The 20,079-nt window shown below is 40.4% G+C and overlaps 1 protein-coding gene across 2 annotated transcripts in view; it reads right to left on the reverse strand.

The window, feature by feature from the left end:
• Positions 1-20,079, reverse strand: part of MYO18B (myosin XVIIIB) — an 884,719-nt gene that overhangs the window by 346,368 nt on the left and 518,272 nt on the right. For both annotated transcript variants that reach the window (XM_040416566.1, XM_040416565.1), the window contains 4 exons: positions 16,080-16,203; positions 8,238-8,438; positions 7,645-7,755; positions 6,039-6,143 (listed from right to left, as the gene is read on the reverse strand). In XM_040416566.1, the coding sequence (XP_040272500.1) occupies positions 6,039-6,143; positions 7,645-7,755; positions 8,238-8,438; positions 16,080-16,203 (541 nt within the window). The remainder of the gene's footprint in view (positions 1-6,038; positions 6,144-7,644; positions 7,756-8,237; positions 8,439-16,079; positions 16,204-20,079) is intronic.

Raw genomic sequence — 20,079 nt, forward strand, 5'->3', positions numbered from 1 at the left:
CCCCTATCTAGGTATTCTCGCCACAATTCCTCTATACACTTTTATTTTTTCCTAGGACATTTTGTCCAGGGCATCTATCACCTCTCACCTATTGGTGATCACTCCAACACCCCCTATTTTTTCCTAGGACATTTTTCCAGGGCATCTATCACCTCTCACCTGTTGGTGATCACTCCAACACCCCCTATTTTTTATTTTTTATTTTTTACTTATATTTTATCTACCTATTACATAAATACCAGAACATAAATAAATTACATCTTGTACCCAAATTAAGAGTGTGCCTGCTTATCCCTTATTGTTTGTAATTTTATGCTCCTGACTGGGTGAGTCAGACCAAGCAGTTCTGCACCTCTACCATTTACCTGAGCAGTAGAGCCGTCTATTCCACCTTTTTACCTTGATATTGAACTTACTATCCAACAAAAAGTATTTATCACCTATCTATAGGATAGGTCTGAGATGGATAATCTCTGACACTTAAGCTGTGGTAAAACTACAACTCCCAAGATGTACACTTGCTCGACTGTTCTCAGAACTCCATAGAAATGAATGAAGGATGCTGGGAGACGTAGTTTCACCACAGCTGGAGTGCTGGAGGTTAGCCATCAGTGGAAAAGGTAATACATGTTGGATCAATGGGGATTCAATTGCTGGGACCCCCAGAGATCATGAAAATGGAAGGTCCCAGAGCCACCACTTTGAATAGAGTGGTAGAGCACTTGTCAGTCCACTAGTCCATCACTGCTATGGGATTGACATAGGCTGCATTCCTTGAGGGATAAATAAGTGAGGTTGACTCAGGCACCCAACATTCTAGAGATTGCTTAGGGTAAGGCCACATGGCCAGGTTTCTAGATGCAGTTTTGGAAACCAAATTAGGGGTGGATCATGATAGAAGTGAAAGTAGGACAGATATGACTTCTCTTTTTTTTTTTGGCTTCCAAAACTGCATGCATAAACCTGGCTGTGTGGTTGTACCCTTAGAGGCACCTAGGGATTCAACATTTTTCAACTAACCATCTGCAATCCAAAGTAATATTGGAAAGACGCCATGTATGTTGTTTCCTAATACATTCCTTGAAATGGATAAAAGATGGAGCTTCAGCTACAATGTTCTGGACTTATGTAAGAGAGATGGTTTAGGTATCCTTTATGATAGTCTCAATGTGCAGTGTCTAATATGGTACCTGACTGTATAAAACTCAACTTGCATCGACCACAGTCCACCTCACTTGTCATTCCTATGGTCTTCCCATGAATGCAGAAGGACACATTCTAACATTTGACATTACTACTTACCTGTTCTTACATGACCATATACTACTAAACATGGATGCAAGAATATGTTACGTATGACCACTGGGTTCAGGGAAACAATTCTAGAAATTCTTAAATGTGTGTGAGCAATTGAATTTAACTATGAGAATATTTAATAAAATTAGTATGTATGCCTGTGTATAAAGACATCATTATAACTGAGCTATGAAACCCATCAGGATTCAGCTACGGCTGAAAATATGCGCCTCTCTACGGCTAATTGTCATTGGTTTTTCCGCTGGTGTTTGATGTGATACTAATTAGTCTACAGCATTCACTGGCCTTTTATCCTTCCAGATTTAATTGCAGAAAATGTATGACTTGCAGACTGTGTCATGAAAGATGCTTCATACATGAGTGAGAGCACGGCCGTGCCTTTAATCTGAGATGTTTTTAAGTTTGCTGCCTATGTTACAGGCATATTAAGCAGTGTAGCTTTACACTGGGGCAAGCAAGAACGCTACATCTATTGAGAAGTAGTCAAGAGCACGAAAAGACTCTCAAATAGAAAATGCATTCAAAGAAGTAGAAAGGAAGATGATTTGAATATGGATGACTAGAGATTTGCTATTTTTATACCTAATATAAAGAAGCACGAACAGTACATAAAGGCATCTTAATGCCTTTATTTTACAATTTTTGAAGGCTTGTATTTAAGAGGAACCTGTCGGCAGATTCATGTTGCTCTAGCCACGAGCAGCATCAATCAGCAATAGGCACGCACATTACAAATAGTTAAGTTTGAGGCATCACTCATAGTTCAGTATTTGATCAGTATTTTTCTTTTTTTTAATCTTTTTTTCCCCGACAAAATCAGAAGTGTGAATCATTACATTATAGATTACCTGTGTTTATCATTTAATCCTAATTTTGGTAAAATATTGATCAAATACTGAAGTGTGAATGAAGGCTTACACTGAAATGCTGAGGATTTCTGAGAAGGCAAACTTAATAAAAAAAAAAAAAAGATGGCACAGGGAGAAGTGTGCAGCATTCTTATAGCTTCTCCCCACCCAGCTTGGCTTGGTTGACAGTCTTCTCCCTATTTGTCAGACGTGAGGAAACTTGCAAAACATGTCAGCTATAGCGGAAGTTTCTGGACCATTTTCTAATCAAATTTTCTGTAAAAAAAATATATGCTGGTTTTATGTGTGTTCTCAGGCACGTTCTTCTCAAATATGAGAATCATATTAAAGTATGATTGAAGCATAACCTGCTGTGAGTCTACATGTGCTTAGATTTATGTCACTTCCTTTCCTCCAGGGCATATGTAAGAAAAGGGGCAGTAACGTTTTAAAACCTATAGTTTATTAGGACGATTAATATCCCTAACTGGGAAGAGAGAGCCCTTACCAGACAAACCACACAAACAAACAAACAACAGCAAGGGACCTAGTTAAATAGGTCACCTGTAGGTCAGATCCACTTAGGCCCTTGAGGTGGTGCGAAAGTGTAAATGACCAGAAACATACACTGTGTTGAGACCACGGCAGTTGTGCCTGAGGTCTAATAATATGCCATTAGGCAAAAGTAACAGGGTGATGGACGCCCGGACCGTGTAGTCCAATGCTCAAGGAAAGGAATTCTTTACACCTGAACGCGTCCTTCAATAGGTTGAGCCTTGATAGCTGAGAGCCACAGGGAAAAATCTAACCCTGTTGATGCCCTACTTGGCCTATTATGCCCTAAGGTAACCTCCTAACACGGGGTCCTGTCCCCGCAAGGGGTGGCCCCGTCCGGAACCTGACCCTGAATAATACACCCTAGATGGCCCTGTAAGGACAGGGGAAATGGCCCTGTGGGGGGCTTGGGCTATCAGGGTGTAGGAAGCTAATATTGGTGGAAAATAAAGAAGTCCCTAAGGACTAATATTGATGGATATATTCGTAGTCCCAATATTGGTGGAAAATAAAGAAGTCCCTAAGGACTAATATTGATATATTCGTAGTCCCTACGCGTTTCGTTCAGGAATATATCAAACCTTCAGGGAACAAGGTACCTCTATTTCTACAGGACCCCCTAACTCATCAGGGGACAGGGGTCATAAGTAGAGGAAAATCCCCCACTCCTATACTAGCTGGATGATAGTTACAGATGGAGGAAGGGGGGGGGGGGAAGAGAGTAAAGGTTGCGCAGGCTCGAGTGGACGTATATAGTCCAAATCAGCCCAAATACCTGTAAGTGGAAAACATAAAGAGAGGGGACCCACTCAGGTACAGTATATAGTTGCAATTCTTACTTATGACATATTAGATTGATTTACTCACTGTGTATCACATGGAGCGCGTGTAGCCTTTACCATGGAGGGTAGCAGGGCAGTCTGGTGTACCGCCTGTCTGCCGGCGTCTGTCAGCGCAAAAGTATGCGCTGTATAGGTTAAATAGACGGAAGGGGCTGGCAAAGCGTCTGCTGAGGGGCGTGGCCACCGCCCACGTGATTGCATGTGTATCACATGACGCAGTGGGCCATCCCTCCTTGCGCATGCGCACTTGCAGTGAGGGCAGCCGGTATGCAGTGCGGCCTCAGCCGCATCACGGCGCTCATGTGAACGTTATAACCTGGGGGCGTGGTCGAGGCGAAGCACTGTGTCGGCTGTTCGATAGAGGCAGCGGGAGTGGGAAGAGTTGCTGGTAAAGCAAGGTAACTTCTACTGCTACACTCACGCTGGTACTGGAAATGGTAATAAACATCACCTCCAGTATGGGACCTCAAAGGGGACATTCATAACAAGTTATCCACTGAACCTAGACAGGGTGCCATAACTTTAAAGACTAATAATGATGTTGTTGTTCGTCGCTCCACTCTGGCAGTGTGATCGTTACTTAGACTTACACACATTGGTCACCGGTAAGAGCGGAGGCAAACACAAAACACTGGAAGTAGCCACCAGAAGCAGGTGTGAAGATTAGCACTGGCTTATACCAGATCCAGAGGATGGAAGGCAGTTAACTTGATGGAGCTGCACCTCCTAATCAGACATCACAAGGAGACAGAGAAGAAACCGCAGATATATATATATATATATATATATATATGTAAAAAACATATGGCAGAGATGCAATGTGGGTCACAGGAAGCAACCAAACTGAAGTTGGTCATTCAAGCCATGGGGGTTGGTGGTTTTCAGCTTGAATATCCACCAACACTCCCTCTGGAGGATCCTTTTATCCCAGTCCCCCCCTCGTAATGGCATCTAAACCTATAAATTTGACCCCTGACACACGTCCATCATGGGCCGAATGGACGTGTCTTGCTACCGGAGTATCTCTATTATTACGGATGTCGCCCATATGCTCGCCTATACGTATCCGTAGTTCCCTACGGGTCTTGCCCACATACCTGATGCCACACTCGCAGGTAAGGAGGTAAATCACTCCTGCCGTGCAGCAGTTTATAAATTCATGTATCTGGTGGGTAGAGCCCATAGAGTCAAGTGTCAATATTTTACTCTGGGTAACATACTTGCAAAAGCTGCAGCGGCCGCACTTGAAGCATCCGTATACTGGTTTGTCAAGCCACGTCCTCCTTTTGGGGGGATTGTAGTGACTGTGGACAAATAGATCTCTAAGATTGGTCCCTCTCCTAAAGGTCACTGATGGATGGGTACTAACCACATCTACTAGGTCCGGATCCATCAGGAGAGTATCCCAGTTACGGGCTAGGATCTCTTTAATTTGCCTGGCCGCCGAATCAAATGTGCCAATAATTCGTAGGTTCTTTTGTGGCTCCGTTTTAGGACCCCCCATGGGATGCAGGAGTATAGTGTGTGCCTCCTGTTGTGCTCTCTGATACGCTTTTCTCAGTATATTATCAGGATACCCCCGTGCCCGGAAGCGCTGTCTCAACTCGTGTGCCTGGCGTTTAAACTCCCGCGGTTCCAAGCAGTTACGCCTGAGTCTCAAATATTGGCCCACGGGAATCCCCCGCTTCAATGGGATGGGGTGACAGCTGTCCCATCGAAGTAGTGAGTTCGTTGATGTCTCCTTACAAAAAATGGTTGTCTGAAGACCCCCCTTCCTGTCTCTGGATATACAAATGTCCAGAAATGGCAGATTGTCGCGTACAATCACAGACGTGAACCTGAGATTGATGGTGTTTTGATTGAGTTCATCCACCTCCAGGGCAGAAGACAATTGTCAGCTATTGTGGCTCACATATGCACATACTGTCTGCATCCATTAATAAATGGAAATAAAATGCAAAACTTTAGGTGTAAATCTGATGTATACAGTACTAGAAATTGTAGAATTTATCACCAAATGACTTACCATAATGTCATTCCAAATTCCTATATAATGACTTACCTATTAATATGCAGTATATTCCAAAAACAGAATAAAAATAGAAAATTGCAGCTATATGGACTTGTCAGTGGACTTTGAAATTAGAAAAAAGTAATGTCCCAGATAATAAATCACGTTTTTTGGGAATAATATTTCCTTTACAGTACCTAATGCATTAAAAGTCACTGCTATACTTTGACTCTTATGATTTATAAGAGCACACTATCACACAAATTCCTATAGCAAAAAAGCCTACAAGTAGAACAGGCCTGTAGCAGAATATGTGCATGCAATAGAAAAAGGGAGTCACCTGTCAGTCATTGCACCGTTTTAACTCCCCCCTTTCTTATTTCAAACAATACAGCTTCATTTTGAAAATTGACATGATCTTTATGCCAAAATTCTCTCTCCTCCACAGCAAATTCTTTATTATACCTGTTCACATAGGGTTCCAATGAGTCCTTCTAAGTCTTGCTTTTCATGAAGCACCATCTGTTTTTCTTCATATTCTTGTTCCAACTGCATCTCAAATTGCCGAAGCTAAAAAAAAAAAAAAACACAGACGATAACCAAATATTGATAGCAAGTACATTTTTCCCCCCAAATTCTTATATCAGAGTATAACAAACAGGTGTTTTTCCTTCTGGCTCCAGTGTAATGTTGTACTTGTAACTTATGTAGGACTGTATAAAATTTGTATGCACTGTGTGTAATTATGTCTGATTTAGCACACCCAATTGCAATAAATAAAATTAAATAAAACTCTGAAAGATATGTTCTGGCACATACTGTACAATAGTCCTAAAAAAGGGTTTGTGCTGGTATTTTCCCTGACCTCTCCATTCATTAACTTCTTCTTTGGAAGAAAAAGCATAATATTGTTTATAGGGATGAGCATATTTCCAAAAAATTGCTTTGGTTCCAATTCTATCAACTTGGCTGTCAGATTTGATTCACCCTTTTCAAGTAAGTATCGGCCCCAGGATTTAAATATGATTGTAGAAGATTTGTGATTTTGAATGATGTGATAATGAATAGGGGGATTCACATTGAGCTAGACAGCATTGGCTGCGGCAGTGCTCCCACAAACAGGATATATTGACTTTTGAGTCTCTCTCCCGCTAAAATCAATTAGCTGTAAATCTAATTATCTATTGTCTTCTAAAGGGCATATGTCAGCAGATTTGTAACTATGAAACTGTCTGACCTGTTACATATGCACTTGGCATCTAAAGGCATCTGTGTTGGTCCCATGTTCATAAATGCCCGCATTGCTGAGAAAAATGTTTTAATATATGCAAGTGAGCCTCTAGGAGCAACGGGGGAGTTGCTGTTACACCTAGCACCTTGCCCCTAGAGGCTTATTTACATATATTAAAACATAATTTTTCTCAGCAATGCGGGCATATATGGACATGGAACCAACACAGATGCCTTCAGCTGCCAAGTGCACATACAACGGGTCAGCCACTTTCATAGGTACAAATCTACTGACAGATGCCCTTTAAGATCTCAATCTTTAGACATCATATCTCTCCTATGTATAACCTCAAAAAACACATATTTCCTGGTTGGAATGTCATACAGTGGATGGCTATGAAACATCTATAGTACATCATGTTTGATTGAGGCTGCCTGGAAGGCTTCAAGGGGTAGTCTGCCTTGCCAGGGCCCCGCCAAAGTCATGTGATCCTTCCTCATCTTTTCTGTCTTCTAATTTATAAACTGGCAGATGCCATTCCAAGCAATACATGCCAGATGAATTCCTAAAGTTTTAGATTGCTAAAAACCAAAGTCTTTGGGAAATTTGTAATGTATTGGATTTATGAAGATTCGATTTTCTCATCTTTAATTGTTTAGCACTGGGTTTCTTAAGATGGAGAGTAAGATTTAGATATATACAAATTGATCTTTAAATGGAAGTAAACTTTAATATGTTTAATACATATTAATAAAAAGCATTGTTTTATGTTTTAACTGTCATGTTATTCCTCTCAGTGGTAGTAATCCTATCTTGCAGCATAACTAGTTATTGACATACCCGTCTTTGACATGACTGTCGAATATCCTCTAATTCCTCTTCTTTATCTTCAAGTTCTTTTAACTGCATTTGTTTCATCCTTTCAATTTCCATTTCAAAACGGACACGCATCTGTTACAAAAAATGGAAATCATATTACATGTGCTGCAGAATATTCCATGTGCATGTAAATTCCTATTCTATGTCAATAATTCATAATATTTGTTCAAAGGCTAGGAACAAAACCATTTTACAGATCTGTGTCCTTGATATAACTTTGGAATGCCATAAATCAGACTTCGAATCCCACTCCATGCGCCACCATACAACGCCCTTGCATAAATTCTTATATGTAGGGATTATGGGCAGGAAATAAAATGTTTATCTTTTTTTTCTCTTATGAGGAATATACTGTAACTGTGGAAGTTCAGGTTGTCATACAAAACACAGATCAATGCAATATTGACTAGATGCCTATAACCCAGACATTCCAAAACCACTTTAAATATTTCAGACTAGACCATTAGTGAAGTCTTTCTGATGCCCCCCTGCCATTTAATTTATCATATATTTAATAATACATTATTCTGAAAGTGACAGTGTATGAACATTACCTGATCTAGACGCTGTATTGAATTGGCTTGCTCCACTAGCTGTTGGTTCTGCTCAGCAACACTGGATTCCAACTCCCATACTTTTTTTTTTAGGGAGACGACGGAATTACTATCCACCCCACTGGAGGAGAATAAGTCTTTCATCTGCATCTTCAGTACTTCCAACTGCTTGGTTAAATTGGATGTCTCTTGCTCCTTTTGCTGTGGAGAAAAGGATTGTGGTTACAAAACAATTAACTTCTATGAGTAAGATTTAACATTTCTGTCCTTGTGAGGAATATTTAGCATTGTAAATGTACTTTTGTTTGTTTGGTACATGGAGTTAGTAACTCAAAATGTAGCCCAAGTGAAACTTAGCAAATTAGATTATTGGCTATATGTAAAGGCCCTTTTTCACATGTCAAAAATCATGGCAAATATTGAGAATAAGCATTTGCATGAACACTTATTTCCGATAATTGACCGGTGTAAATGTGCCACCAATTACCCAATGAACCGAGTGACACATCTTTCATGCAGCACCTGTAATCATTATTTGCTGGTAGCACACTGTCCTGTAAAAACTGCAAACAATGAATGTATATGGAGATAAACAATCACAGTCTCAATCGCTTGTCTGCATACCGAGGAGATGATTGTTGCATATAAATGCAGTTCTCATCTCTGCTCGTGATCAGGCAATTATTGGGAATGTTCAATTCATTTCTGGTGATTGCCTGAGCATTGGCCCATATTAAAAGGTCTTATTTCACTATTCTGAAAAAGAAATCAATAGGACAGTTCATAAAAAAGGTCTCTATTGTAAACGGGTTGGCATGTAGCTCTCCTTAGAGCCAACTTTGGTTAAAGGGAGTCTGCAACCAGTTTTCTGCTGCCCTAACTTTTAAATCCTAACAGCTCTATCACATGCCAACGAGTCCCCATATTCATGAGCTGACGGCTCTCCTCGCCCACCTGCCTCTGATTTTCAGTTTTTTTTTACAACTGAAAAAGCAGCAAGTGGGTGGGGAAATATAGGAGGTCATGAATTTTCAGGACTCATCATTATGCATTGGAGCTGTTCAATACAAGATTAAAGAAAGTGACCCAGAATTTTGCTAAAGGGATTTATCACTTGTTTATGTTGCCCTTAGTTAGGACACCATAAAACTGGTGACAGATTCCCTTTAAGTGATTTGCTGATGACGGATAACAGATATGCCAGAGGACCACCAAATACCTGTAGGATCATAAAGACTTCATTTCTCTGTTTTTATTTAATATTGCCATAGATATTAAATATATACTGGCCAAACCCGCTGGTTTTGGCAGGTTTGGCCGACCATCTATTGTATATGGTGGCTGCCCGACTTTTAGCCATGTTGGATTAAACTGCCTAATCCTTTTGTTAGCAGGAGGAGGAGTCTGGCAGCAGCTTTCTCCCCTCTCCCTACATATGCATGCTTGCTGAGAGATAGTTGTTGGCCAAACAAGTGTTTGGCTGACAACTATCTAATGTGTATTGCCGGTCATAATCCACAATAAAGTCATCCAGTATTGGATGTGTCTGGCAGAAAGCAATTATAGATACAAGCCAGCAATATTGGTGTTGTAAGTACAGATTAGAGACATATTTGGTTACATAGATTAAATCAATAGGTAGAATCAATTTTGCTGCCGTTTATAGTAAAGCACGTCAGCGCACTTCAGTGTGTTTGTAGAAGGTGATGTATTATTGCACCTCTTTTAATTACAAAAAAACTGCTACAATTTTGCTACTGTGTATAATTAAGCAGTTCATAGCATTTTACCAGCATGTTCATAGCAGTGCACATTTAGTTGCACCTCTGTTAGTTACCAAAAAAACTGTTTCAATTTAGCTACCGTTTGGAATTGAGCATTTCAGAGCATTTCAGTGCATCAATATACCAGCTTCATTCAGCACATTTTATTGTGTCAATATACTGTGCAGTTTTACTTAATGCATTGTATTGTGTTAATATACAGTGCAGTTTTCAACACATTGTACGGAACTTCATCAATATATCTTGTAGTTTTATTTGCACTGTACTGCATCAATATACAAGTTTCATTCAACACATTGTATTGCATTAATATACAATTATAAATTGTAAATACCAGTGTGTGGTGTGTTTGTAGAAGGGGGGGGACATTTAATTGTGCATCTGTCTGTAAATTGCAGAAAAAAATAGCAATTTTGTTACCATTTAATAATCTGTGTACCAAACCTATGACTTTTAATTTATAGACCTCATATTAAAATTTAGAAGGACAGAGAGGAAAATAAAAGATCCATGTCTCATCATCTGCAAGTCAGAATGTGTTTGGGTGTAGTAGTGGCAACAGCAGTAGCAGCATAGGAAGCACCACCCATCTGGCCAGCAGAAGTAGCAGCAGGTCACAGTTCTCCCTTGCTTCCAGTAGGTGCCAGATTATTATTGAGGACTGTGAGGATGAGATTGTGGACTGGATAGCTCACTCCTCCTCTTAGTTACAGCAGGATGATGTTGATGTCACCTTTATGTCTGATACCATGCTTTGGTGCCAGGGGTCGCAGCATTCCTCCTGCTCCTCCTTCTTGCAGCCCCAGAAAAGCTTTTCACTTGCATCATCTGTCTCTGTCTTCACTGCCCCCTTCTAGTGGGGCACCTTTTTTTTCATAAGAAGAGGCAACATAACCCCATGTGCTATGGAAGATATTCAATATAGTCCTTCTGTTCATAACTTGCGTCCAGGAGGAGGCAGGCAACCCAATGCATAGCTGTGTTGGATGTCGTACTAGTAGTAGTAGTAGGACTTGTAGCCTTGGTGGGGGTGATAGGGGCAGTACTAGTGATGGCAACATTGTCAGTTGGGGACAATACAGAGAAGGGAATCTTGAGAGGGGAAAGGAGACTACAGTGACATATCACAGTCTGATAAAAATGGCAATGAGGGTGAGCCCTATAATGATGATTGCGTGTTGGAAAGGACATGGAAGTTGGATCAAGGTGCTGAGGAGGAGCTGACATCAGAAGAGGAAGGTGGTGGCCACAGTGGCAATACAGAGTGGAGGCAGTGTATGGTCAAAACCTCAAGAACACCTGCCAGAGCCAGATCTGTTTCTATTGTGGTCAACTTGGGAACTGGTGATGCCACTGGTATTGTGGGTGCAGGCTCAAAATGTTCCAGACTCATGCCAAGTCCAGCTGACACTAGCTATGTGCAAGTATCTCCCATTTGGCATTTGTTCTCCACAAGGCTGTCCCACAAAACCACAGCTGTGTTAAAGATCTGCAAGATGAAAATAAGCTGTAGGCATTTAAACACAAACATAGTTACAAGGCTCTATTGTAGCACAATGGCAGCATCACTAGATGCTGTAGGAAAATAGAACTAGCCAGCATTCCAAATAGAAACAAGTTTGTCATCCTTCTCTTGGTCTTCTTTGTGGCAGCCAGACAACATCCCCAAGCAGTAGTGTCCATGTCATCATCAGCTGCTTCTTCTTCTGCTCAGAGTCCTCATTGTCTTCCACGCCATTGTGGGACTTGTGAAGTTGATGCCATACCACTAAGCTGTGCGAAATGTGGCACCTTTCCATCCCTTTAACCAAATTTAATTCTGTTCTCTAGTATTACTTATTTTAATAACTACTTACTGTCTTATTTTTAAAATATTGTGCAGTTTTGCGCACATGTGGTGGCATTACCAGATGCATCGGGAAAATAGAACTGGCCAGTAATTGGAACAAAGACTGTCCTTATGCTCCTAGTATTCTTTGTGGCAGCCAGGCTGCATCCACATCCAGTACAGAGTCCTTGTCATCATCATCAAGTTACTTGTTCCCCTGTTCATACTTCTCCTCCTCCCCTCTGTCATCAGTCTTCAATAATGGAATGTGTGGCCGAAAAACAACTCTACGAGCTCAGCAATGCGGTTGTGAGCAAGCTGAACTCCCACCTGGGCAACTATCCATAAAATGTGTCTCATCATTCTCCTAATGTGTTGAACTTCTGTGTCTTTACCAAAATTTCATTCAGCAGGCATTGCTACCTCTGGCCAGCTGTCCTTAAAATCGGTCTCACCATTCTCCTAATGTGACCCACTTCCACCCCATCACCCAAATTTTATTTATCAGGCCAACTGTCTGTTAAAATTCTTATTTTCTAAATGACTGCGGCCTTTCTCTGGCACATACCCTGTTCCCTGACATCATGGATGTCTGCAGATTCGAACAGTGACTGGAACTGTTCCTGCTGCACAATGTTGTCCAGCCTCCAGCAAACTGCATCACTGCACTCAAACTGACAAAGTTGTCCTCCACAAATATATACAAAACATCACTTTCCTCAAAATGAATGAGGCATGGATCCATGAGGATTTTCACAAATCTCTGACTCAGGCCAATGAATAGATATTCCATTGCTGATTGTGGCTATTGATCACTCGTCAGATCATGTAACTGCCATTGTGTGCCTGCCTACCATGATGTTCCATACTGTAAGGCTGCTGCTGCTGCCTTTGCAGCTGACACCCCCATGCAAAGACTGCCAATACCATTAGCCTTACACAACTGCAACTACTACTTCTACTACCAATACACAGCCACACAGCTACAGCTACTATTGCTGTCACGTGCCACTATCCCTACACACTTTACCCATTCCACACCTACACTGTATTGTTTCTGCTCCTAAATAGAAGGAAGAATTTTTAACCTTTGTATGTGCATAAACATGGGTAGGCATCTGCCTCCATTAAGGAATAATTTTTGGATGCTTGTTCAGAACAAGTGAACACTTGTAGAATGCTTGTTGAGAACAAAACATAGTTTTTTTCTAATAGCACTGCGCATGCCTAAACACCATCTTCCCTGATAAGAGACAATTTTGAGAATTTTTTTATTTGAAAATGCATAACAAATGCGATGGCACAGTGTGTTTTTAAACAGGCTGTTTGTTAATACCAACAAACATGCATTTACCCATAGCTATATATGTCTATATGTAATGTCAGTGTCAATGACAATATTTGCTGTTGCAGTTATTGCAAAAAGGAGTGGAATGGGTGGGGGGGGGGCTTATTTTAAAATAGAGAAAGACAAAAAAAAATCTGAGTCCTAGGATATCTCAGGGCGTCATTTACCAATTTTAGGGCCAACTGGAGCACTTTTGATTTCATTTAGATCAAATCAAATTTTTGGAAAGATTAAGAAAATTGCACCCGAAATGAACTTTAAGAAATTTTCTCATTTGTATGATAGGTTCATCCACAAACTGTTTAATTTTATCTTTACGGATAATTGCCTTCTGATCAAAGAAGGTGAGAGTTGCATTATCATACAGTAATCTACTAAACTGTAAGGGGACGAGTGGTCAGTGGTCACTATTACCGTTGCCTATTTTCAAATAGATTCATTGTTTCTGGGAAGCAGATCTCTGTTCACAAAGCATAATCTGCTGCCCAGAAATTATGATTTCATGTGTTACATGAAAGATCATTTCACGCAATGAAATGATCATTTTGCATGTTTATCAGGTGATAGGCTGTAAATTTGTGGGGTGTAACTGTAAATTTGTCTTTAGCGTGGTGTCATGCAGAGCTTTCTATGGCAGTTTTTCTGGCAGTTTAGAAATTAAGATTAGTAAACGCTCCCCAATGTATTTTTAAAGGATAAGCAAGAAATCTGGCAGTGAAATTCATTTTTTTTTTTATTTTATGTCCTGTACTAGGAAAATGAAATCTCTTTTTTTGGGAGGACAGAGCCTTTTTAAACTGCATCAGTTTTATGAGTTCATATATTTTTTTTAAATTTCTGAAAAGAACCCATTGTGATTGTGTATGCTAGAGGTACAGCTACAGGATGTCTTCCATCCCCTGGGACAAAATATCCATCGGGATAGACTTATCAAAACCAATGTAAAGTAAAACTGACTAACCCATAGACACCAATTAGATTCTATCTTTCATTTTTCAGAGCTCCTTTGGAAAATGAAAATGAAAGGTGAAATCTGATTGATTGCTATAAACAACTAAAACATTTTTCCTTTATACCAGTTTTGATAAATTTCCCCCAATGTCTTAGCTCTGTAGCTATATACTGTACCTTGAACAAGGCAGAGTGGCAGTACATTGTGCACATCCCCCCCCCCCACCTCCCTCATTAGCTATACCCCAGACGTAAACTATCTAGATTTCTGCTAGTGACTTTAAGATGTTTCCTTCTTTAATTTTTATGGTCCTTTTTGCCCAGTCTTGAGTACTTTGTCGACTTAAAGTACTGACTTTTCTTTTATTAAGCCAAAGAGGAGCTTGTTTAGTGAAATTTATGACATAGTTTTCTCGATTCAGGCACATCCATAGAAGTTTCAGTCTTAATATGAATTATTAATATAATATTGTTAGTAGAATCATATTCAGACTTGTGTCATATTTTGTTGCCAGACCTGAGTTACAGAGCTGTGTTTGGTCCTAATTTGTACTTCTATTTATACACTTGAGATGTAGGAAACTGCACTTCACTGCTAATAATAACCTCTTACATTATGTGCGGCTGGTTCTATGCTGAATCTTGTGCTCGTGAAAATTATCTTTTGCACTAGTCAAAATTTTTCTGACAAACGTACTGTCATTCACTCCTTCATTAAAAGTAATATCCTGCCTGAATGGGTGGAATCACATAACCTTTCTGACTGTCCCTCCCCAACAAAAGTATATAATTAGTGAGGACTGCTTCATTCTTACTGCCTGACATGTAAGGATTCCATCTAGTACCCGTAGCTGTGACCCATACTGTGCACTTTCATAGAGAGGAAAGATCTAACACAGTAGATCCAATTAAATGCAAGTTGTGGCTGTGGCCCCAAAGTGTGCTTGATAAGAAGCTTGGAAGTCACTTAAAGGATGAAGCTAGAAATTATTACATAAAGCAAGGACTGCAAATACCACTTATGTATGTACTGTAGAATTGGGCGTTATTCCTAAAAGGAACACTCCAGGCAAAACTAACACATAGTGTTATTCAGGGGCATACCCTGATCTCGACGAGCCCAATAGCAAAAATTCAAATGGGCCCCCTGCCTCACACAGATTCCCAGTATGTGTGTGTCAAACATTCCTAGGCAACATGGAAAGAAAAGTGTGACTCCCCAGATTTCTGATGAATTTCCAATTTTTTTGGAGTAGCAGAAATTGTTAATGAAAAAAGTAACTCACCCTCATTCTGAACAGCACATTTTTCAAAAACACAGTACACTGATACATCTTCTTCCTTTCAGAGTGTTTTATAGAACTGGCTGCAGCTGCCACTAGGGGAGCACACTGCATAGGAATTTATACAGTTACCACTGATTTCAATAGAAGCTATAATTTATTTTCACTGTGGTGGCTAACGGAACATTGGAAACATTAGAAGCCATTTAGCTCCGGGTTCCACTCAACCCAGGCCCAATAGCAGTAACAAAGACTTCCTCTATGGTAGGTAGGCCACTGATTTTATTCTTATTGCAAGGCCCGAGGGAATGGTCCAAGACACTTAAATTCTCTCTTTAGTGTTCTTTAAACCTCTTTGATATGGCTCCCCAGCCCAACATATTTACTATAATTTACATCATTAAACTGACGTAAATTATATCTAAAATGTTCACCAGTCTAGGATGTTGAGAGATTTCAGCTCTGATGCTTGCAGTACAGCTCTGGTCTATAGGCTGTAGTTCAAGATCAGGTCGAGAAAAGTAATGTTACATATAAAAATGCTTTTTATATAGCTGATTTATATATTTATACTGTAATATTGTATTCAAAGGAAGAGAAACAATACAGTATAATGAATTGTGTCAAACACGTTTTACATGATCTCACCTCCAACTGTTGACGAAGCTTGCCAACTTCCCATCGACAGGATGTATTCTCTTGGGTCACCTTCTCTCGTAAGCTCTTCTCAAATACGGCCTCTCCAATTGCTTGAGCTAACTGCATATCAAACCTGCATAGAAAGACCGTCCAATTACACTGTTTTCTTACACAGCTCAGAGATGGGGAAAGCTCTTCAGAAAATGTTACGGTAGGATTAGATGTGCAGCAAGTAAAATAGCAGGCTAAAGCAATATCATTAACTCGGCAAGTTACTTTCCAATACTTTTGTGAAGTGACATTTCACATCTGTCACCATAAAGCATGATAAAACATCCCTGGATGGCAAAATGCTAGAATCATGAATCATATGTTGCTGAAGAAATTGACAAAATCATGGAAATTAGTCATTTCTATTCAAAAGAACAGTGCTTACATTTAATCCTACAGAGTCCTCCCTAAAGCACTGTTACCAATCTCCTGTAGCTCTGCATTTATCTGAACAACTTGTTATTTGAAAGAACAACTTCCATACAGCGTACACAATTTAGAAATGCCAAAATCGTTCTTTTCCTGACTGTGTATTCTTATCAGTGGTTAAAAGACCTGGAGTAATATGAATACGATTTATAGTATGCTAACACATAAGCATCAACTCTGCAGAATATTAATGCGGAATACCTATACATAGCAGTTTGTTGCTTTCTTATTATACTCTAATCTCAAATCAATCTTAGCTGTATCCGTTTTTACATATTTTAGCATGCGGTCTCTCTCCATCAGTTATTGATTATTCTGTATATGTACAGTTGCAAGAAAAAGTATGTGAACCCTTTGGAATGATATGGATTTCTGTACAAATTGGTCATAAAATGTGATCTGATCTTCATCTAAGTCACAACAATAGATAATCACAGTCTGCTTGAACTAATAACACACAAAGAATTAAATGTTACCATGTTTTTATTGAACACACCATGTAAACATTCACAGTGCAGGTGGAAAAAGTATGTGAACCCCTAGATTAATGACATCTCCAAGAGCTAATTGGAGTGAGGTGTCAGTCAACTGAAGTCAAATCAATGAGATGAGATTGGAGGTGTTGGTTACAGCTGCCCTGCCCTATAAAAAACACACACCAGTTCTGGGTTTGCTTTTCACAAGAAGCGTTGCCTGATGTGAATGATGCCTCACACAAAGGAGCTCTCAGAAGACCTACGATAAAGAATTGTTGACTTGCATAAAGCTGGAAAGGGTTATAAAAGTATCTCCAAAAGCCTTGCTGTTCATCAGTCCACGGTAAGACAAATTGTCTATAAATGGAGAAAGTTCAGCACTGCTGCTACTCTCCCTAGGAGTGGCCGTCCTGTAAAGATGACTGCAAGAGCACAGCGCAGACTGCTCAATGAGGTGAAGAAGAATCCTAGAGTGTCAGCTAAAAACTTACAAAAGTCTCTGGCATATGCTAACATCCCTGCGATACGTAAAACACTAAACAAGAATGGATTTCATGGGAGGATACCACAGAGGAAGCCCCTGCTGTCCAAAAAAAAACATTGCTGCACATTTACAGTTTGCACAAGAACACCTGGATGTACCACAGCAGTACTGGTAAAATATTCTGTGGACAGATGAAACCAAAGTTGAGTTGTTTGGAAGAGACACACAACACTATGTGTGGAGAAAAAGAGGCACAGCACACCAACATCAAAACCTCATCCCAACTGTGAAGTATGGTGGTGGGGGCATCATGGTTTGGGGCTGATTTGCTGCGTCAGGGCCTGGACGGATTGCTATCATCAAAAAATGAATTCCCAAGTTTATCAAGACATTTTGCAGGAGAACTTAAGCCCATCTGTCCACCAGCTGAAGCTCAACAGAAGATGAGTGTTGCAACAGGATAACGACCCAAAGCATAGAAGTAAATCAACAGAATGGCTTAAACAGAAGAAAATACGCCTTCTGGAGTGGCCCAGTCAGAGTCCTGACCTCAACCCGATTGAGATGCTGTGGCATGACCTCAAGAAAGCGATTCACACCAGACATCCCAAGAATATTGCTGAACTGAAACAGTTCTGTAAAGAGGAATGGTCAAGAATTACTCCTGTGTGTTGTGTACGTCTGATCTGCAACTACAGGAAACGTTTGGTTGAAATTATTGCTGCCAAAGGAGGTTCAACCAGTTATTAAATCCAAGGGTTCACATACTTTTTCCACCTGCACTGTGAATTTTTACATGGTGTGTTCAATAAAAACATGGTAACATTTAATTCTTTGTGTGTTATTAGTTAAGGCAGACTGTGATTGTCTATTGTTGTGACTTAGATGAAGATCAGATCACATTTTATGACCAATTTGTGCAGAAATCCATATCATTCCAAAGGGTTCACATACTTTTTCTTGCAACTGTAGTTCCAAGCCCTATTAATTAAAACTATGGCCACATAGTAGTGGATCCAATGTAAAAGCTAATCTTCTTGGATCCCATGTAAAAGCTAATCTTCTTAATCATGTTTTGATATTTTAAAATTATTTTTTTATTTAGTCATTAGGGGGCATTTATTAAGACTGGGGTATTACACATGAGTCTTAAAGGGAACCTGGCATCTAGTTTATGTGTTTGAAATAGCCACTGTTCTGAAAAGCGGTGGTGAAAGTGCGGGGTAAAGGGGCGACTATAGTACATTTTTTTATGATATATGCCAGCAAACTGGTGTTGATTATAGAAGAATCTATACCAGCTCCCTTGCATGTATCTATTTACTAATTGTTGTGCATCTGGCTCCAGAAGGGAACCTGACACCTCGTTTATGCATTTTAAACTGTTTACAGTACCTTTTTCATCTGGTTGTGGTGGTCCAGAAGTGACTCTTGATTCCTCTGAAGTAACTTGTAAATCCATAGGGAAGGCATTTTTATTATTGTTGTTACCATTTGTAAATTAACTTGCTGAAGTCAAGAAGGCTGGCACATACCCCCAGGAAGTCAAGCTTTAACCTACCCGCACCCTTCCCCCTGCAGCTTGATTGACGTTCTCTAGGTCAGGGAATGCCATCCCTTGTTCTCACTAGATCCCGGGAAGGCTCCATTCTTTTTTACTTCCAGCACATGCCCAGTGAATAGTGCAGCAGAGAGAGGAGTGTTCCCACCTTTCACCAGATGTGCAGTAAAGCATTGAAGGGCTGTGCAGCACTATTTACTGGGCATACGCCAGAAGAGACAGGGAACAGATCCTGAGAGGGATCTAGTGAGAACAGGGGATGATGTTCCCTGTTCTGGAGAACGTCAATCAAGTTGCAGGTGGAGGGGTGTGGGGAGGAAAAAGCTTGACTTTCAGGACAATTGCGCCAGCCTTCTTGACTTCAACAAGTTAATTTGCATGCAGCAAGAACAAGAATAAAAATGATGATTTACAAGTTAGGCCTCATGCACACGGTCGTTGTTTGGGTCCCCATCCGAGCCGCCGTTTTGGAGGCTCGGATGCGGACCCATTCACTTCAATGGGGCAGCAAAAAATGCAGACAGCACTCCGTGTGCTGTACGCATCCGTGGCTCCGTTCCGCGGCCCCGTTAAAAAAATATAACATGTCCTATTCAAGAATAGGCATTTACATTGCCGGCGCCTGTTCCGTTTCGCAAATTGCAGAAAGCAACACGGACGGCTTCCGTTTTTTGCGGATCTGCGGTTAGCGGACCCCCAAAAACGGCACGGCCGTGTGCATGAGGCCTTACTCAAAGGAATCAAGAGTGCCTTCTGGACCACAATAACCAGAAGAAAAAGGTACTGTAAGCAGTTCCAAACACATAAATGAGCTGTCAGGTTCCCTATAATCTATCCTCTGCTGGAGCCAGATGCATCACAATTAGTGAGAGATACATGCAAGGGAGCTGGTATATACTTCTGCTATAATCGACAGCCTCTTCCTGGCATAAATTATAATAAATGTGCTAAGAGCATGCAAACTCCATGCAGATGTTGCCCTTGATTCAAACATAGGACCCCAGCACT

The sequence above is a fragment of the Bufo bufo genome, chromosome 2, assembly GCF_905171765.1.
Source record: "Bufo bufo chromosome 2, aBufBuf1.1, whole genome shotgun sequence".
NCBI classification, from domain to species: domain Eukaryota; kingdom Metazoa; phylum Chordata; class Amphibia; order Anura; family Bufonidae; genus Bufo; species Bufo bufo.